Source organism: Xenopus laevis, chromosome 6L (assembly GCF_017654675.1).
Source record: "Xenopus laevis strain J_2021 chromosome 6L, Xenopus_laevis_v10.1, whole genome shotgun sequence".
Lineage (NCBI taxonomy): Eukaryota > Metazoa > Chordata > Amphibia > Anura > Pipidae > Xenopus > Xenopus laevis.
Window position 1 is genome coordinate 44,303,998 of NC_054381.1, and position 13,223 is coordinate 44,317,220.

At 39.1% G+C, this 13,223-nt stretch overlaps 1 protein-coding gene across 4 annotated transcripts in view; it reads left to right on the forward strand.

The window, feature by feature from the left end:
• Positions 1 to 13,223, forward strand: part of creb5.L (cAMP responsive element binding protein 5 L homeolog) — a 275,913-nt gene that overhangs the window by 192,086 nt on the left and 70,604 nt on the right. The window contains exon 1 of one of the 4 annotated variants that reach the window (XM_018267423.2): positions 2,994 to 3,218. The exons of the other annotated variants lie outside the window; for them this stretch is intronic. Within the exon in view, the coding sequence (XP_018122912.1) occupies positions 3,208 to 3,218 (11 nt within the window). The 5' untranslated portion in view covers positions 2,994 to 3,207. Of the gene's footprint in view, positions 1 to 2,993; positions 3,219 to 13,223 lie in introns of those variants that run through there. 4 annotated transcript variants of the gene reach the window in all.

Sequence of the window (13,223 nt, forward strand, 5' to 3'; positions counted from 1 at the left end):
GCCCGTATATTGGCGAGAATGCTTGAGAACAGGTGTGCGTGGATCTTTTTCATACTAACCATTGCACTGCCATGCTAAAAAAATAGTGGTTATAAATAAATACCAGCTAATAAAAAGTTCAGGGAATTGTGTAAACATGTAATATACAGGTTGTGCAGGCCCCCTCTGTCTGCCACTTACTGTATATAGTAAGTGTAGCTACAGCCACAACAGGGAGTGACCAGAGATGTGTTGCAAGCGCAGACTACAGACTACATAACAAAAGTTGTCTATGGGGAAATGCAAAGGTCCCTATGGTCACTGCAGCACAAATGTCTAGACTGGGAGAGCTGCAATACTTTGCAGTGTAATCTTTCAGTTTGAGCCTCTGGGGATGTCCGAACCAGTCAAATGCTCCACTTACTGTGTTGTTTGGAGCCACTGCACAGATGCTATGTAAAATTGTTTGCAAAATAAAAATACACATTTTTGACAATAGTCAAAACAATAGTTTGATAACAAAAAAAGAATGCGTTTTTTACTTGTCGACAAATTATTAACTGCCTCTTAATGGACATTTAAACAACAATGACTTTTTTCCCAATCTTAACAAAACAAATCACTTTCCACCTGCATTTATCAATTATATTGTATTGTTATTGTTCTTGATGTTTTTTTTTTAATTGAATAAAAATTCCAGAATCAGAATTGTAGAAAAATGCTTCATCTACATATAACAGTAACCAATCTTTAATGAAAAAGATCATCTCAGACGTTGGGTGAGGCAAAAGAAAGATTGACTTGTTGTTTTGAGTAGAATCTCTAAAAGGAAAATTATAGTGCTGAAAATAAAACAAAACTAGAGCACCATTATTCCTTGGAACTGCGCGCACTGCTGCCTCTAGTGGATAACCATGGCTACGCAGCATTTGTGGTTTCAAGCCTTTTGGTTGCATCGAACACTTTGTAAACTGCATTTTTTACCAGTTTCATCTCACGTTTACATAGCACAGGTAGGGGATACATTATCTGGAGACCCATTAACCAGAAAATTTTGGAATCGCCCATAGAACTTATTGTAATCAAGTAACTCAAATTTTTAAAAACGAGTTCCTTTCTACCTGTACTAATAAAACCATTACGTAAGGCAGGGGTCCTCAACCTTTTTTTACCCGTGAGCAACATTCATATGTAAAAGGATTTGGAGAGCAACGCAAACATGAAAAATGTTCCTGGGGTACCAAATAAGGGCTGTGATTGGCCCTTTGGTGGCCCCTATATGGACTGACAGCCTACCGGAGGCTCATTTTGACAGTACATCTAGTTTTTATGCAACCAAATCTTGCCTCCAAGCCAGGGAATCAAAAATAAACACCTACTTTGAGGCCACTGGTAGCAGCATTCAAGGGGTCGCAGAACAAACTCAGAACAAACTCCCAAGATCCTGGTCTCAACTTGTGCTTCCGCCTATAACAACTGCCTTTCACTTTGGGAGGAGCCCTCCGCTACTCGGATGACGCCAGCAGGGCCGGACTGGACATTGGGGGCCCCCCACGCACATTCGCAAACTCCAGACCCCTGCGAGAACAGCGGCACACATGCATAAACACCAGAACGCATGCACAAATGTCGACGCGTACGTGAAAACGCCATGCGCAAAGTCCAATGTGCGATGCCGCAGTCTGTACTTTTCGGGGGCCCGGCAGATTGGAGGATGGGGTCCGGGCCGCCAGGGGCTCATGAGGGCCAGGGCCCCCCGGGTTTTTTCCCATTATCCCGTCAACCCTGGCCACAAGGTCTTTTAGTGAGAGGACCAAGGAGAGAGTTCTGGGCAGACTAGGGAACCAAACGTGTGCAGGAAGAACGGGGAACAATGAAAGTTGTTGAGGGACCGGCCGGGTTGATTCCAATCAGAAGGAGCAGAACTCAATCAGAAGTTAGAGACTTAGTCAGGGTCACTGGTCGGGGTCAACACCAACAGTAGCGCAGTACAGAAGCAGAATCTGAAAGAAGGCTAAATGGACAGGCAGCAAAACAGGAATGGTCAGAAGATCATTTGGAGGCAAAACAATCCTACTGGTTGTATTTAATATTTGAATGTTTAAGTATACAAGGTATGGAGATCCAAATTGTGGAAAGACCCCTTATCCAGAAAACCCCAGGTCTGGATAACAGGTACCTGTATTCACTGATATTAATTAACCCATTATAGTAATAATAAACTCTAATGTTTGGAACAGCGATAGAGAAAAATGTTGGAAAACAGCTTACATAGATGGGGGGGATGCCCACCCTGTAAAACTCCAGCTGTTGTTGAACTCACGCCGCCAGTAGAATGGAGGGGTTTGCAGTTCAGCTGGTTTTACATTCTTTATGTATATGCTGAAAATATCTTGCAATTGTTACATAATCTAAATCCTTCATAATTTCAGCTACTTTCCCACCCACCTAGAACACCTACAGGCAAAGTGCTCTTTTTTTCCCTCCCATTTACACTGGGCAAAACTGCAGTTCTCATTATATACTTAAATCAATTATATAAAGCAATTGAATGTATGTCTCTAATTCTCAGTCTCATTCAGCTCTGCGCCAAGCAGCCTTTAAATTAGTGATTTGTGTGCATGCGTTTGTGTGCAAGTGTTTATGCTCATTCTGGCCCGGCACTGTTATTTGTAATGTAATATGACAGGCACCCCAGCTCCCAAAGGAATCACTTGCCGATCAATAAGGACTGAATAGAAGAGGAGGGCTGGAGGGACCCTTGTGACAAGGAGCTGTGTGGGGGTAATTACATTAAGCAACGTATGGGGCGCTTTCACTATCAGAAGGCAATTGACAATTGGGAGAGGTATTTGATGTTTTTGACAGCTGTTTGGAGGTGGCACTGTTTCCCCTCTGTGTTGATCCCGTTGCCACTAGCAATTGCACCACCAGCTCTGGAACTTCGCCTTGGGCTGTTTTGGTTACACTAAAGTTTTTTTCGCTACAGCTCTGCCAGAATTAAAGGGTGACTTCACCAGCAGCACTGAGAGCTAAAATGAGAAGGAGGGGTGGTGAGCAGAGAGAGAGGAGAGGAGAGAGGGCCAGAACATTACATCACCATCTGGAGTAGAATCAAATGGGAAGGATATGACTCACACAGGCTAGTTAAGTGTTGGCTCTGATTCTACATACACTCATTCCAGGGCTCTCGTGTTCTGCGCCTCAGCAGGGAATACAGAACCAGTGATGTCCATGAGGTTTGTCTCTCATTTTTAACATTTTTAAACATTTAAATATTTGTGCACTTTAGAACTTACTTGTGATCCTTTGATGTAGCTGGTACTTTTTTTTTTTTATAACTTTTTTTATTTTGTGGTCTGCGAGAAGTTTGTGGAGGAGTTTGCTTGGCTGTAGTAGTACCTTGCTGGGATGCCGGAGCAGCGCAGGCAGTGAGTGTAATGCACATTCCTATCACACATGCCTTGTCATTAATGGGTTAATCAGAAAGGGCCAATGGTGGCTTAGTGATGTAATGCTGGCTCTGCAGGGCAGCAAAGCAATGTGAAAGTTTCAGAGGTCAGAGCTGCAAAGTAGTTACCTGTCCTCCTGGGGGGTTCCGTTTATTATCAGTATCAGGAACATGAACTGGCTTTAGCCTGCGCTCACTAATTGTTTACAGGCTTCTCCCTTTATCTGCTATTAGGAAAGTTCTGCTATATTACTGCTTTGGAAAATACCAAGAGCGAGCAAGAGACAATATTATCACAGCTGCAGATTATTTTCTGAGTATTAAATGGTTTAAACCGGGCACCTTAACCTGACGCAATGGGAGGGGGAATTGAACGTTTGGTTAATCCGAAAAGTATTGCAAAGTGTCATTAATTGTCTTTCAAGATGAGACGTAACCCTTTGTGTGCCAAAAAAAGTCTCTCCTGCTGCGATTTGGTTTTCTAAAGGAGCCAAATTGTTTCAGAAATCTTATGAAGCTGTGAAAAAATTTGATTTCTTAAAAGTTTGGATCCTTGTAATATCAGAGGAGATGAGGTTTCTGCTTTCAGATCACTTTGTAGTTCCCCGTTCCCTGGTTTGTGGGCAAGTTTCACGGAGTGTTTCAAAAGTTATTTTACACTGATCAATGAATCACCTGAGCCCCGTCAGGCAGCTCTCTGCATGTATTTATGTACATACGTGGGTTCCTTGGATTCTAGAGTTGCTACTCATTGTTCCTCTTTTTGGAAGAATTCGAAGTTTCAAATTTGAAGGGACTAAGTTGTATTGACGTCATTTAAATGGAGAATCTGGTTATTCAAATGCTCATTACAGGATAATGTTGGAACTTTGTTTTCTCAGTCATCTGTCATTTTCCAAAGGCCCAACATGATCTACAGCTCTTAAATATATAATATAAATACTAGTGGGATTCTTTTATTTACACGGTACAATATTTGATATTCACTTTGTAAAAACACCCAAACAATGGCTTAAATAGGATGATATTCCTTATTTACACTAGTACACCAATTCTGGCCAAAGTGTTCACCAGGCACCAGCTTCATTTTATTTTATTTATTTATTTTGTTGTTTATTTATTTTATAACTAAGCTTTCTCCCCAAGCTACAAGCTTTCAATATAAGTAATTCAAATATTCTACCACTATAGTACTATAATAATTATATATAATAATAATAATAATAATAATAATAATAAAAATACAGCCTATCAAGAGTTTAAGGGCTTGTATTGCTGTATATAGGAATATTTGATGGAAAGCTACAGAGTGGATTTTACAACAGGGTGGAATCCCCCCCCACCAGCAGCAGGTCAGAAATATATAATAATCTGTTTAGACAATATCACTGGAACTGTGGACAACTTTTCTTTGTAGTGGGATTTGTAGAAATGCCTGGGTGAGATTCATGTATTTATGAGAAATTTAGCAAAACACATTAGTGAAATCCCCCATGTATAAATCATGTGCTGCCCATGATATAGATACAAAGGCAATGTAATCTAGTTAATGTATGTCCAATTGCCAGTGAGAAAACCCAGACAGAATGTCATGAAAATACTTGCCTGCTTGTCCCCAAGGACATAATGTAACTGTTCTTCTCAAGAGGCAAATGTTCTTGCTTTAGAAGCAAAGAGGGTTAAATGCCAGATATCCCAAATCAAATATCTTAGAGCTGGCAGAGAGACAACCCCTACATCTTGTCATTTCCCTGTTCATCAGGTCCTTCTATGTATTTTTATGCAGTTTTGGCTTTAGAAAATGTGTAAGAATGTAATTCAAATAAATGACACATTGACTGACAAATAAGCACACAGCTGCCCTTTTTTATGAATCCAAATTGAAGAAAAATGACTTCTTCGAGCAGCAGCTAAATTCCTCGAAGCTCATCGCTGAGACACATTGCTGTCCAAACACGAACTTGTCTTGCAAGGGGGGTGAGAGGGGTTGTGAGCCGAGAGTAAATTGTCTGCTAAACAAGTTGTGCCTGGTGTAAACACTGTCGTAATCAGTTACTTGAAGGGAAAGAATTGCCAGAAACTAAATCAGTTTCAGTTGGAATCATTTTTGGACTTCTTTTCGGGTACTGAGGTCTTGTCACGTTGTCTTGAGCACTTTAGGGAATCTTTCTACATAGGATTTTCTCTACCTGCTACTATTGGCTTAGTACCACTGCCCATGGTAATACAAATACAAGCATACAAATAGCTGTGACGCTTGTTTGTTGCTTCTTCTGATTGCTGTTGATATTGAATTCCCCACAGTGGGGCTCCATGTTTAAGCACTGGTAATTTCACTCACATTCACTAAACTTCATTCAATCAAACCTGACTGACACCACTTATACAATTAAGAAAATTGCCCCCCTCTTCCTACGTGGCTGCGTGTAGGAGCTTTAGTTTCAAGGAGAAGGACTGATTCCTGGAATTAGCAAATTTGTACAACTAAATTCACTTAAAAACCTGGCCTTCTTAACAAAGTTGTCCTTTTCTTGGAATTATGAAAAATAAAGCGATAGAATACAACAACTACATGATTCTAAAATAAAAGCATTTTAAAATGAAATTGTTTAAATACAATTCAATCTGAATTTCAATATTTCTTTCTCTTTGGAATAGTAGGCAGTATTTGACTGGGTTTAAAAATAAACAAACAACATTTGTCTTTTACAAATTCTTCCCTTTAAAACTGTATATGAATATATTCTTAGTCTGTGTTCAACATAGGGTTTATCAACCTACACAGAATATCATGGTCTCTTTTCACAAGGTATTATCAATTAACTCCAAAGTCCAACACATACTGAAACATCCACTGTGTCCTGAATAGACAGATCTTAAGATGGAACAAACTTTGTTTTGACGACAAAAACAAATATTCTACAAAATATAATACCACTGATTCCCATTTTTTATAGATAACCACCACTTTGTCTGTCTGTTAGCAGGGTAAAAAGTCCCAGTTTATAACAGGGGTTAAAGTACAAAGGTATCTCTCTATTGGGTTCTTATAATTTATTGCATGAACAGAGCATTCCTTATCTGCATATTTACATTTATTATTATTTATTTATTAATATAGTGGCAACATATTCCCCAGACAATGATTATGCATTATTCACATCAGTCCTTGCCCCAATGTAGCTTTAGATCTAAGGTGTGTTGTACAGTGTATGGGTAGGAGCTGCCATATTGTTTAATGAGACATCGTGCTGGTGAGACAGGAGCTGGTGTTCTGCAAATCCTCAACTAATGCAAGACATACAGCAGCTCCCATTCATATGCGTAAATATGCAGAGAATGAATGTTCTGTGCTCACAGAATCCAATGGTCCTTTATATCAAAGGAAAATAAAAAATAGGACGGCAGCTAATTTGCCCTTTTGCCCGAGTCTCCGAAATGTAACTGTAAGAAGAACGCTAATAATACAGTTAATCGTGGCACAAAGGATGGGGTTTGGGGCAAGTAATAACCAACCATTTAGTAAAACATGTAAACTGTGCTAACACAATAAGATCATGTTCAATGTAAAATATGAGCTATAGGCAAGAGACAAAAGCCTGTTAAATGTTTCATTAAATGATATCTGACAATCTCAACATGGGAAATAAATGGTATTTTATCTTGAAGTTGGATCTTGGCAATTACAATATCCCATGAAAACTCCTATATAAAAACCCCTGAAATCACTCGATCGCTATAAAAGCAATGAAGGCATGAATGTTTTATTACCGTCAATCACCATCACTGATATTAGATTCTTCCACTTCTTGCAAAAAGAAAACATCATTGTGTTTATGTCAAAGTTTTCTCGAAATTATTATTAAAGACGTTACAATAAACTCAGCTTATCGGGAGATTTTAGAGGTTCCTTGAAGTGATACTGGCACATTCCTGTCAATGATAGGAATCATTTTTGCTTCACTTCCAAATGTGGCCTACTTTACTGATTTCTTAGAAATCCCCTCAACTAATGCCCAAGCCCATTGTTACTTGAGAGTTCCAACATTCTATCATGGCTTTATCATCTGTGCCCAGAAAGCCTGTTCTGTCCATCACACTGGTCTGGGGCCTGAGAATCGTCTTATACAGATAAGGGACCTGTTATACGGAATGCGTGGGTCCTGGGGTTTTCCGGTTAATGGATCTTTCCATAATTTGGATATTTACAGTATACCTTAAGTCTACTAGAAAATCATGTAAGCATTAAATAACCCCGATAGGCTGGTTTTGCTTCCAATAAGGATTAATTATATCTTAGTTGGGATCCAGTACAAGGCACTGTTTTATTGTTGCAGAAAAAAAAGGAAATTATTTTGAAAAATTTTGATTATTTCTATAAAATGAAGTCTATGGGAGACAATCTTTCCATAATTCGATGCTTTCAGGATAACGGGTTTCCAGATAATAGATCCTATACCTATAGTAGAGTCTTCGGCCCATAAAGGAATAATACTGTCCCCAGCACACTATAACAGATAAAATGGACTCCATGTGCCACTGAATTAAACCAGATGTACCACTGGGCTGAGGGAAGGTTGAGTGTTATTTATAACAAAATATTTATCAAGGCCTCTATTGGAAGTAATGCTGACATGATTCCTTTCATTCATAGAACATCAGTATAATTTAATGAAATATTGTGGAAGGCATTCACAGTAGTAATCAAATGCCTTAAAGGAAATACATCAAGTAGCACAAATTCAATGCAACAATATTTAAGCTCTCTAATTTCGTTTATTATTCCCCCCAAGTATTTATACAAATGACCCTTATTTCTATTGAATTACACTTAAAGGGGCAGATTTATCAAAATGTGAGAATAGAACTCACCACAAAAAAAACTCACTCACTTTCTATTCATTCCTATGGGATTTCTAGAATCGTATTTAGTTCACCGTTTGATAAATATGCTTTTATCCCATAGGAATGAATAGAAAGTGAGTGAGTTTTTCTGAGGGTGAGTTCTATTCTCACATATTGGTAAATCTGCCTCTCAATGTGTCCGTGTGGGCGAAAGGCCCCCATTGCTGTGCTTTTCTAGCAGTATCGAGATTGGGAAATGCTGGGATCATAAATGGATAGTGTGCAGAGAGGCACAGGTTGGAAAATGTGCAGTAAATGTTAAGCACACAGAGAAGCAGAATCCTTCTAATCTTACCTGGCACGATGTACACCGCCTTACTGAAATCACAATTGTTGACATTAGACAAAGTATAAGATGAGTTACAGTGACAAGATAACATTCCATGTGCTGCAGCACCTTACATTAAATGGCTTTAATAATGTAAATATCAAAACTATATAACTAAATACACAGGTATTAAGGGGTAAGCGATTAACATGCTAATATCACAGTAAAGCTTAAGGGCCGGGGCACACGGGCAGATTCGGAAGATGTAGTTGCCTGGCGACTAATCACTTCTTCTTCGAGGCAACATACTCCCCGAACTGCCTTCCCCCTGCTTTTTGCCTGCTATAATGAGAAAACGCCAGCGCAATGGCACTCGCTGCACTTCAATTTCCAGGGTTGCTGCAAGTTGCCTCACAAGGAAACTTCGAGCGACTTTGGACATCGAAACGCCGCGAGTGCATTGCCACAGGCGATTTTTCATTTTAGCAGGTGGAAGGCAGTTTGGGGAGATTGTCGCCCGAAGAAGAGGCGATTAGTCGCCAGTCGACTAAATCTCCCCGAATCTGCCTGTGTGCCCCTGCCCTTAAAGAGAACTAAACCCTAAAAATGAATATGGCTAAAAATGCCTTATTGCACCAACCTAAAGTTTCAGTTTGTCAATAGTAGCAATGATCCAGGACTTCAAACTTGTCACAGGGGGTCACCATATTGGAAAGTGTCTGTGACACTCAGATGCTCAGTGGGCTCTGAGCAGTTGCTGAGAAGCTAAGCTTAGGGGTCGTCACTAATTATCAAGCAGAAAATGAGGTTGGCCTGTAATATAAGTTGATGCTACAGGACTGATTATTAAATTCTGAGGCTAATTACACTGGTTACATGGTGCTGCCATGTAGTAATTATCTGTATTAATTACTAATCAGACTTATATTGTGACATTTCTATTCTATGAGTACTGTATATTGTGAGTGGGTCACTAAGCTCAGTAAGTGACAGCAGCACAGAGCACGTGCAGTGAATCAGCAGAAAAGAAGATGGGGAGTTACTGGGGCATCTTTAGAGACACAGATCTTCCCTGCTAAAGGGCTGTGGTTCCTTTGGGCTGGTACAGAAGCCTAAAACATAATGTACAACATTTCTAGCTTACTTCTTTAGTTAAGCTCTCGTTCTCCTTTAAATCTAATTTAGGTATTGTGATGGCATAGGTCCAGAAGGAATTTTATCTTATTGATATGAGTACCTGCTTGATCCATTCTTTGGGGGAGAGGGAGTTATATTTACGTCCGGAGGATTGCTAGCACCCTCACCCACTACCTTTAATGCTACTGAGTGAGTATAATAATAATCTGTTCATTTTTGCTTACACGGTGGTGCTCTGATGTGCCATAGGTCTGGCATTTCCCAGTCTACTGAATGAGAAATGGCTTTGACCACTTTATGGTAGGAGTGAAGCAATGAAAACACAATGTGTGTCATCATCCTTCAAAACTCAATCGGAAAATCTTTCCAGGTCTAGGAAAAACCTGTTTTCTTTAATTCACAGGGATCCAGACAATTTTACATACTTTGCAACAAATGTCAGAACATTTCATATTGCATATCATAGCGCGAGTGTTCTTCTTAAAGAGATTTGTCTCCGCCGTGTTCCTTTTCCTATTTCACAGTGCTTGAAATTAAGCTGTTATGATTTTGGGAGCTATAGTTAAGCAGCTTCCCCATGAAAGTCTGTTCTGTCATCTTCACATACAAGATATATCAATATCTTATAGGTAAACATAGTTTTGGTGACAATCAGTCTACATTATTCCCTTCCCCATCCGTCCCCTCCAGCTATCTTATCAGCTCTCTGTAGCTTTCTGTTGTGCCTCATTAGCTATATTAAATAGGATTTCCTGGTTCGCATGAGCAGGAAGTCTGGTGTGTGAAAACCATTGCTTCCTCCAGAGAAAAGTTTATCGCCAATATCCTCATTTAAGTTAAAAACAAGAAAATGATTTATGGTGATGATCAGTTGTTTTCGCTTGAGTGAAAGTGACCAGGTCTTTTGTTTAAACAAATGCAAACTCCCCACTGAAATCTAATACAGATTAAAAAAATGTTCTAACAGTGTTTTCTTATAGGCCTCCTGTATTAATACAGCTGCAGAAGTACTGTTACAGGTACAGGATCTATTATCCGGAACCCACTGTTCAGAAGTCTCACAAATACGACATTTCATTTCAATTTAAACAAGTAAATAGTTTTTTTTCCTTCAAGAATTTGACAGTGCTGTACACTCCATGATACCTAAGCTAGAAGTTGAGCACAAACCCATAGTTTTTTTTTTTTTAAATATCTAAATGTTTTGTTAGTAACTTTAAGGCATGGTTACCAAGCACTGAATCCAGGAGTCACCAAGTCCCAAGCATTCTGGATAAGAGATCCCATACCCATAGGGGCACATTTACTTAGCTCGAGTGAAGGAATAGAATTAAAAATACTTCGAATTTCGAAGTATTTCTTTGGCTGCTTCAACCATCGAATTGGCTACTTCGACCTTCGACTACAACTTCGACTTTGAATCGAACGATTCAAACTAAAAATCGTTCGACTATTCGACCATTTCGATAGTCGAAGTACTGTCTCTTCGCCAACTAAAACGTACCGAGGTACAATATTAGCCTCTGGGGAAGCTCCGCATAGGCTTTCTAGCCAATTTCTGATCGAAGAAAAATCATTCGAATGATGGATTAAAATCCTTTGATCGTTCATTCGATCGAACGAATATCGCTAAGGGTCGAATATCGAGGGTTAATTAACCCTCGAAATTCGGCCATTAGTAACTGTGCCCCATAGTGTATGCAGCCCTAAATGTTCTTATACTGTATACCTAGTACAGCAAGAGCGTAAGTGTGATACATATGAAAAACCCTTTCCCAAAGAACAATCAGAAAATAGTTTGTGAGTTATAGTTAAACATAGCCAGGTAGTATATATATATATATATACCATGCTGGGGGGGACTGATGAATAAGGGCAGTAATAAGAAGCAGTACACTCTTGTTAAAAAAACTGTTTATTTAGAATGTTTTTGATGTAAAATAGTTTTAGGGAAAAATTGATAGTTGAAGTTGCTTAAGTGCTTGTAGAGTGAAGCTAAATCTCCTTATTCTTTTTATTCTTGCTATCACAAAGCAACAGTTCTGTTTGGATTTATGGCTGATATTCTTGTTTTATAACAGTTTAATTCAACTACAGTTTCCTATAGGAAACCCATTGTTTATACCACTGCAGGATTTTAAATCCCTTATCCCAAATATTTAGGTAAAGATTAAAACATAGGATTTTCAACAGAACAGCAGTCCAAATTCACAGTCCCGACTCACTTTAGACATGGATTAAAGCAGTTTACTGTCAGCATTACTCACTAGTGATGGGCGAATTTGGGGCTTTTTGCTTCGCAGAAACTGCGGTTCCGTTTTTTTGGACACCGGCGCAAAAAAACGGACGCCAGCGTCCAATTCGCCGGCAAATTTTTTCGGCGGTTTCGCTAATTTATTTGCCGCAAATTCGCGACTGGCGAATAAATTCGCCCATCACTATTACTCACTTCCACTCTGATTTAGGTTGGGCTTCAAAATTCAGGCAGCTGTATGATAACAATCCTAAAACTGAAGTATCATTCTCTAGACTTCAAGTCCAAGGTATGACAGGGACATGACTATTTAAATGATCTTGAATGGTCCTTTGAAGTCAGTTTATACATATGCAGTAAGTAGCTCTACCCCAGAAACTGCTGGATGCCAATTATGACCTCCCATTTACTCTGACCCTGCTAATCTGGCAAAACCTTTACTAAATTGACTGTTCATTGGAGGGTTAGCTTTAGCATGTCACCGATGATATCCCCTTTGTTCCATATGCATTCAACGTACCTTTCCTAAGTGCATTGTGGCATGTCCAAATTACCAATCACCTCCCTGAAACTACTATTATACAGGTATCAGACCTGTTATCCAGAATGCCCGGGAATGCTGTGGTTTTCCAGATAGGGATCTTTCCATAATTATCCGTAATACCTTAAAGAGATACTGACACCTGAAATTAAACTTTTTTTTACATCTATTATAATATTGGCTTTGCAAGCTACTTCTAACTTTGCCATAAAGTATTTGCATGATGCTTTTACATTACCTGTCTGATGCCCCATGTTCCTGTATGAGGGGGCTGCCATATTTGTGCAGCAGGAGTCTGTTAGCATTAGAAACTGTAACTAACAGGCTGAGATGGCACAGTCAGGTTGGCAAAGTCAGAGTGTCAGAGTGTCAGAGAGTCAGGCTTAGGAACTTCAACTAACAATTATATACAAAAACAAACCTCTCGGCAAAAAATGATCAACATGACCTATAGGTAACATTTAATGTACATTCATATGCTAAAATTCATTTTTTAGTGTCAGTATCACTCTGTATCACAATCAGTCTAATTTAAGTCTAATTTAAATGATTTTAATATTAAAGAAACCCAAAAGGATTGTTTTGCTTCCAACACAAATGAATTGTATCTTAGTTGGAATCAAGTACAAGGTACTATTTTATTATTACAGAGAAAAGGGAAATCATGTTTAAAGGTGTGAGGTTTTTT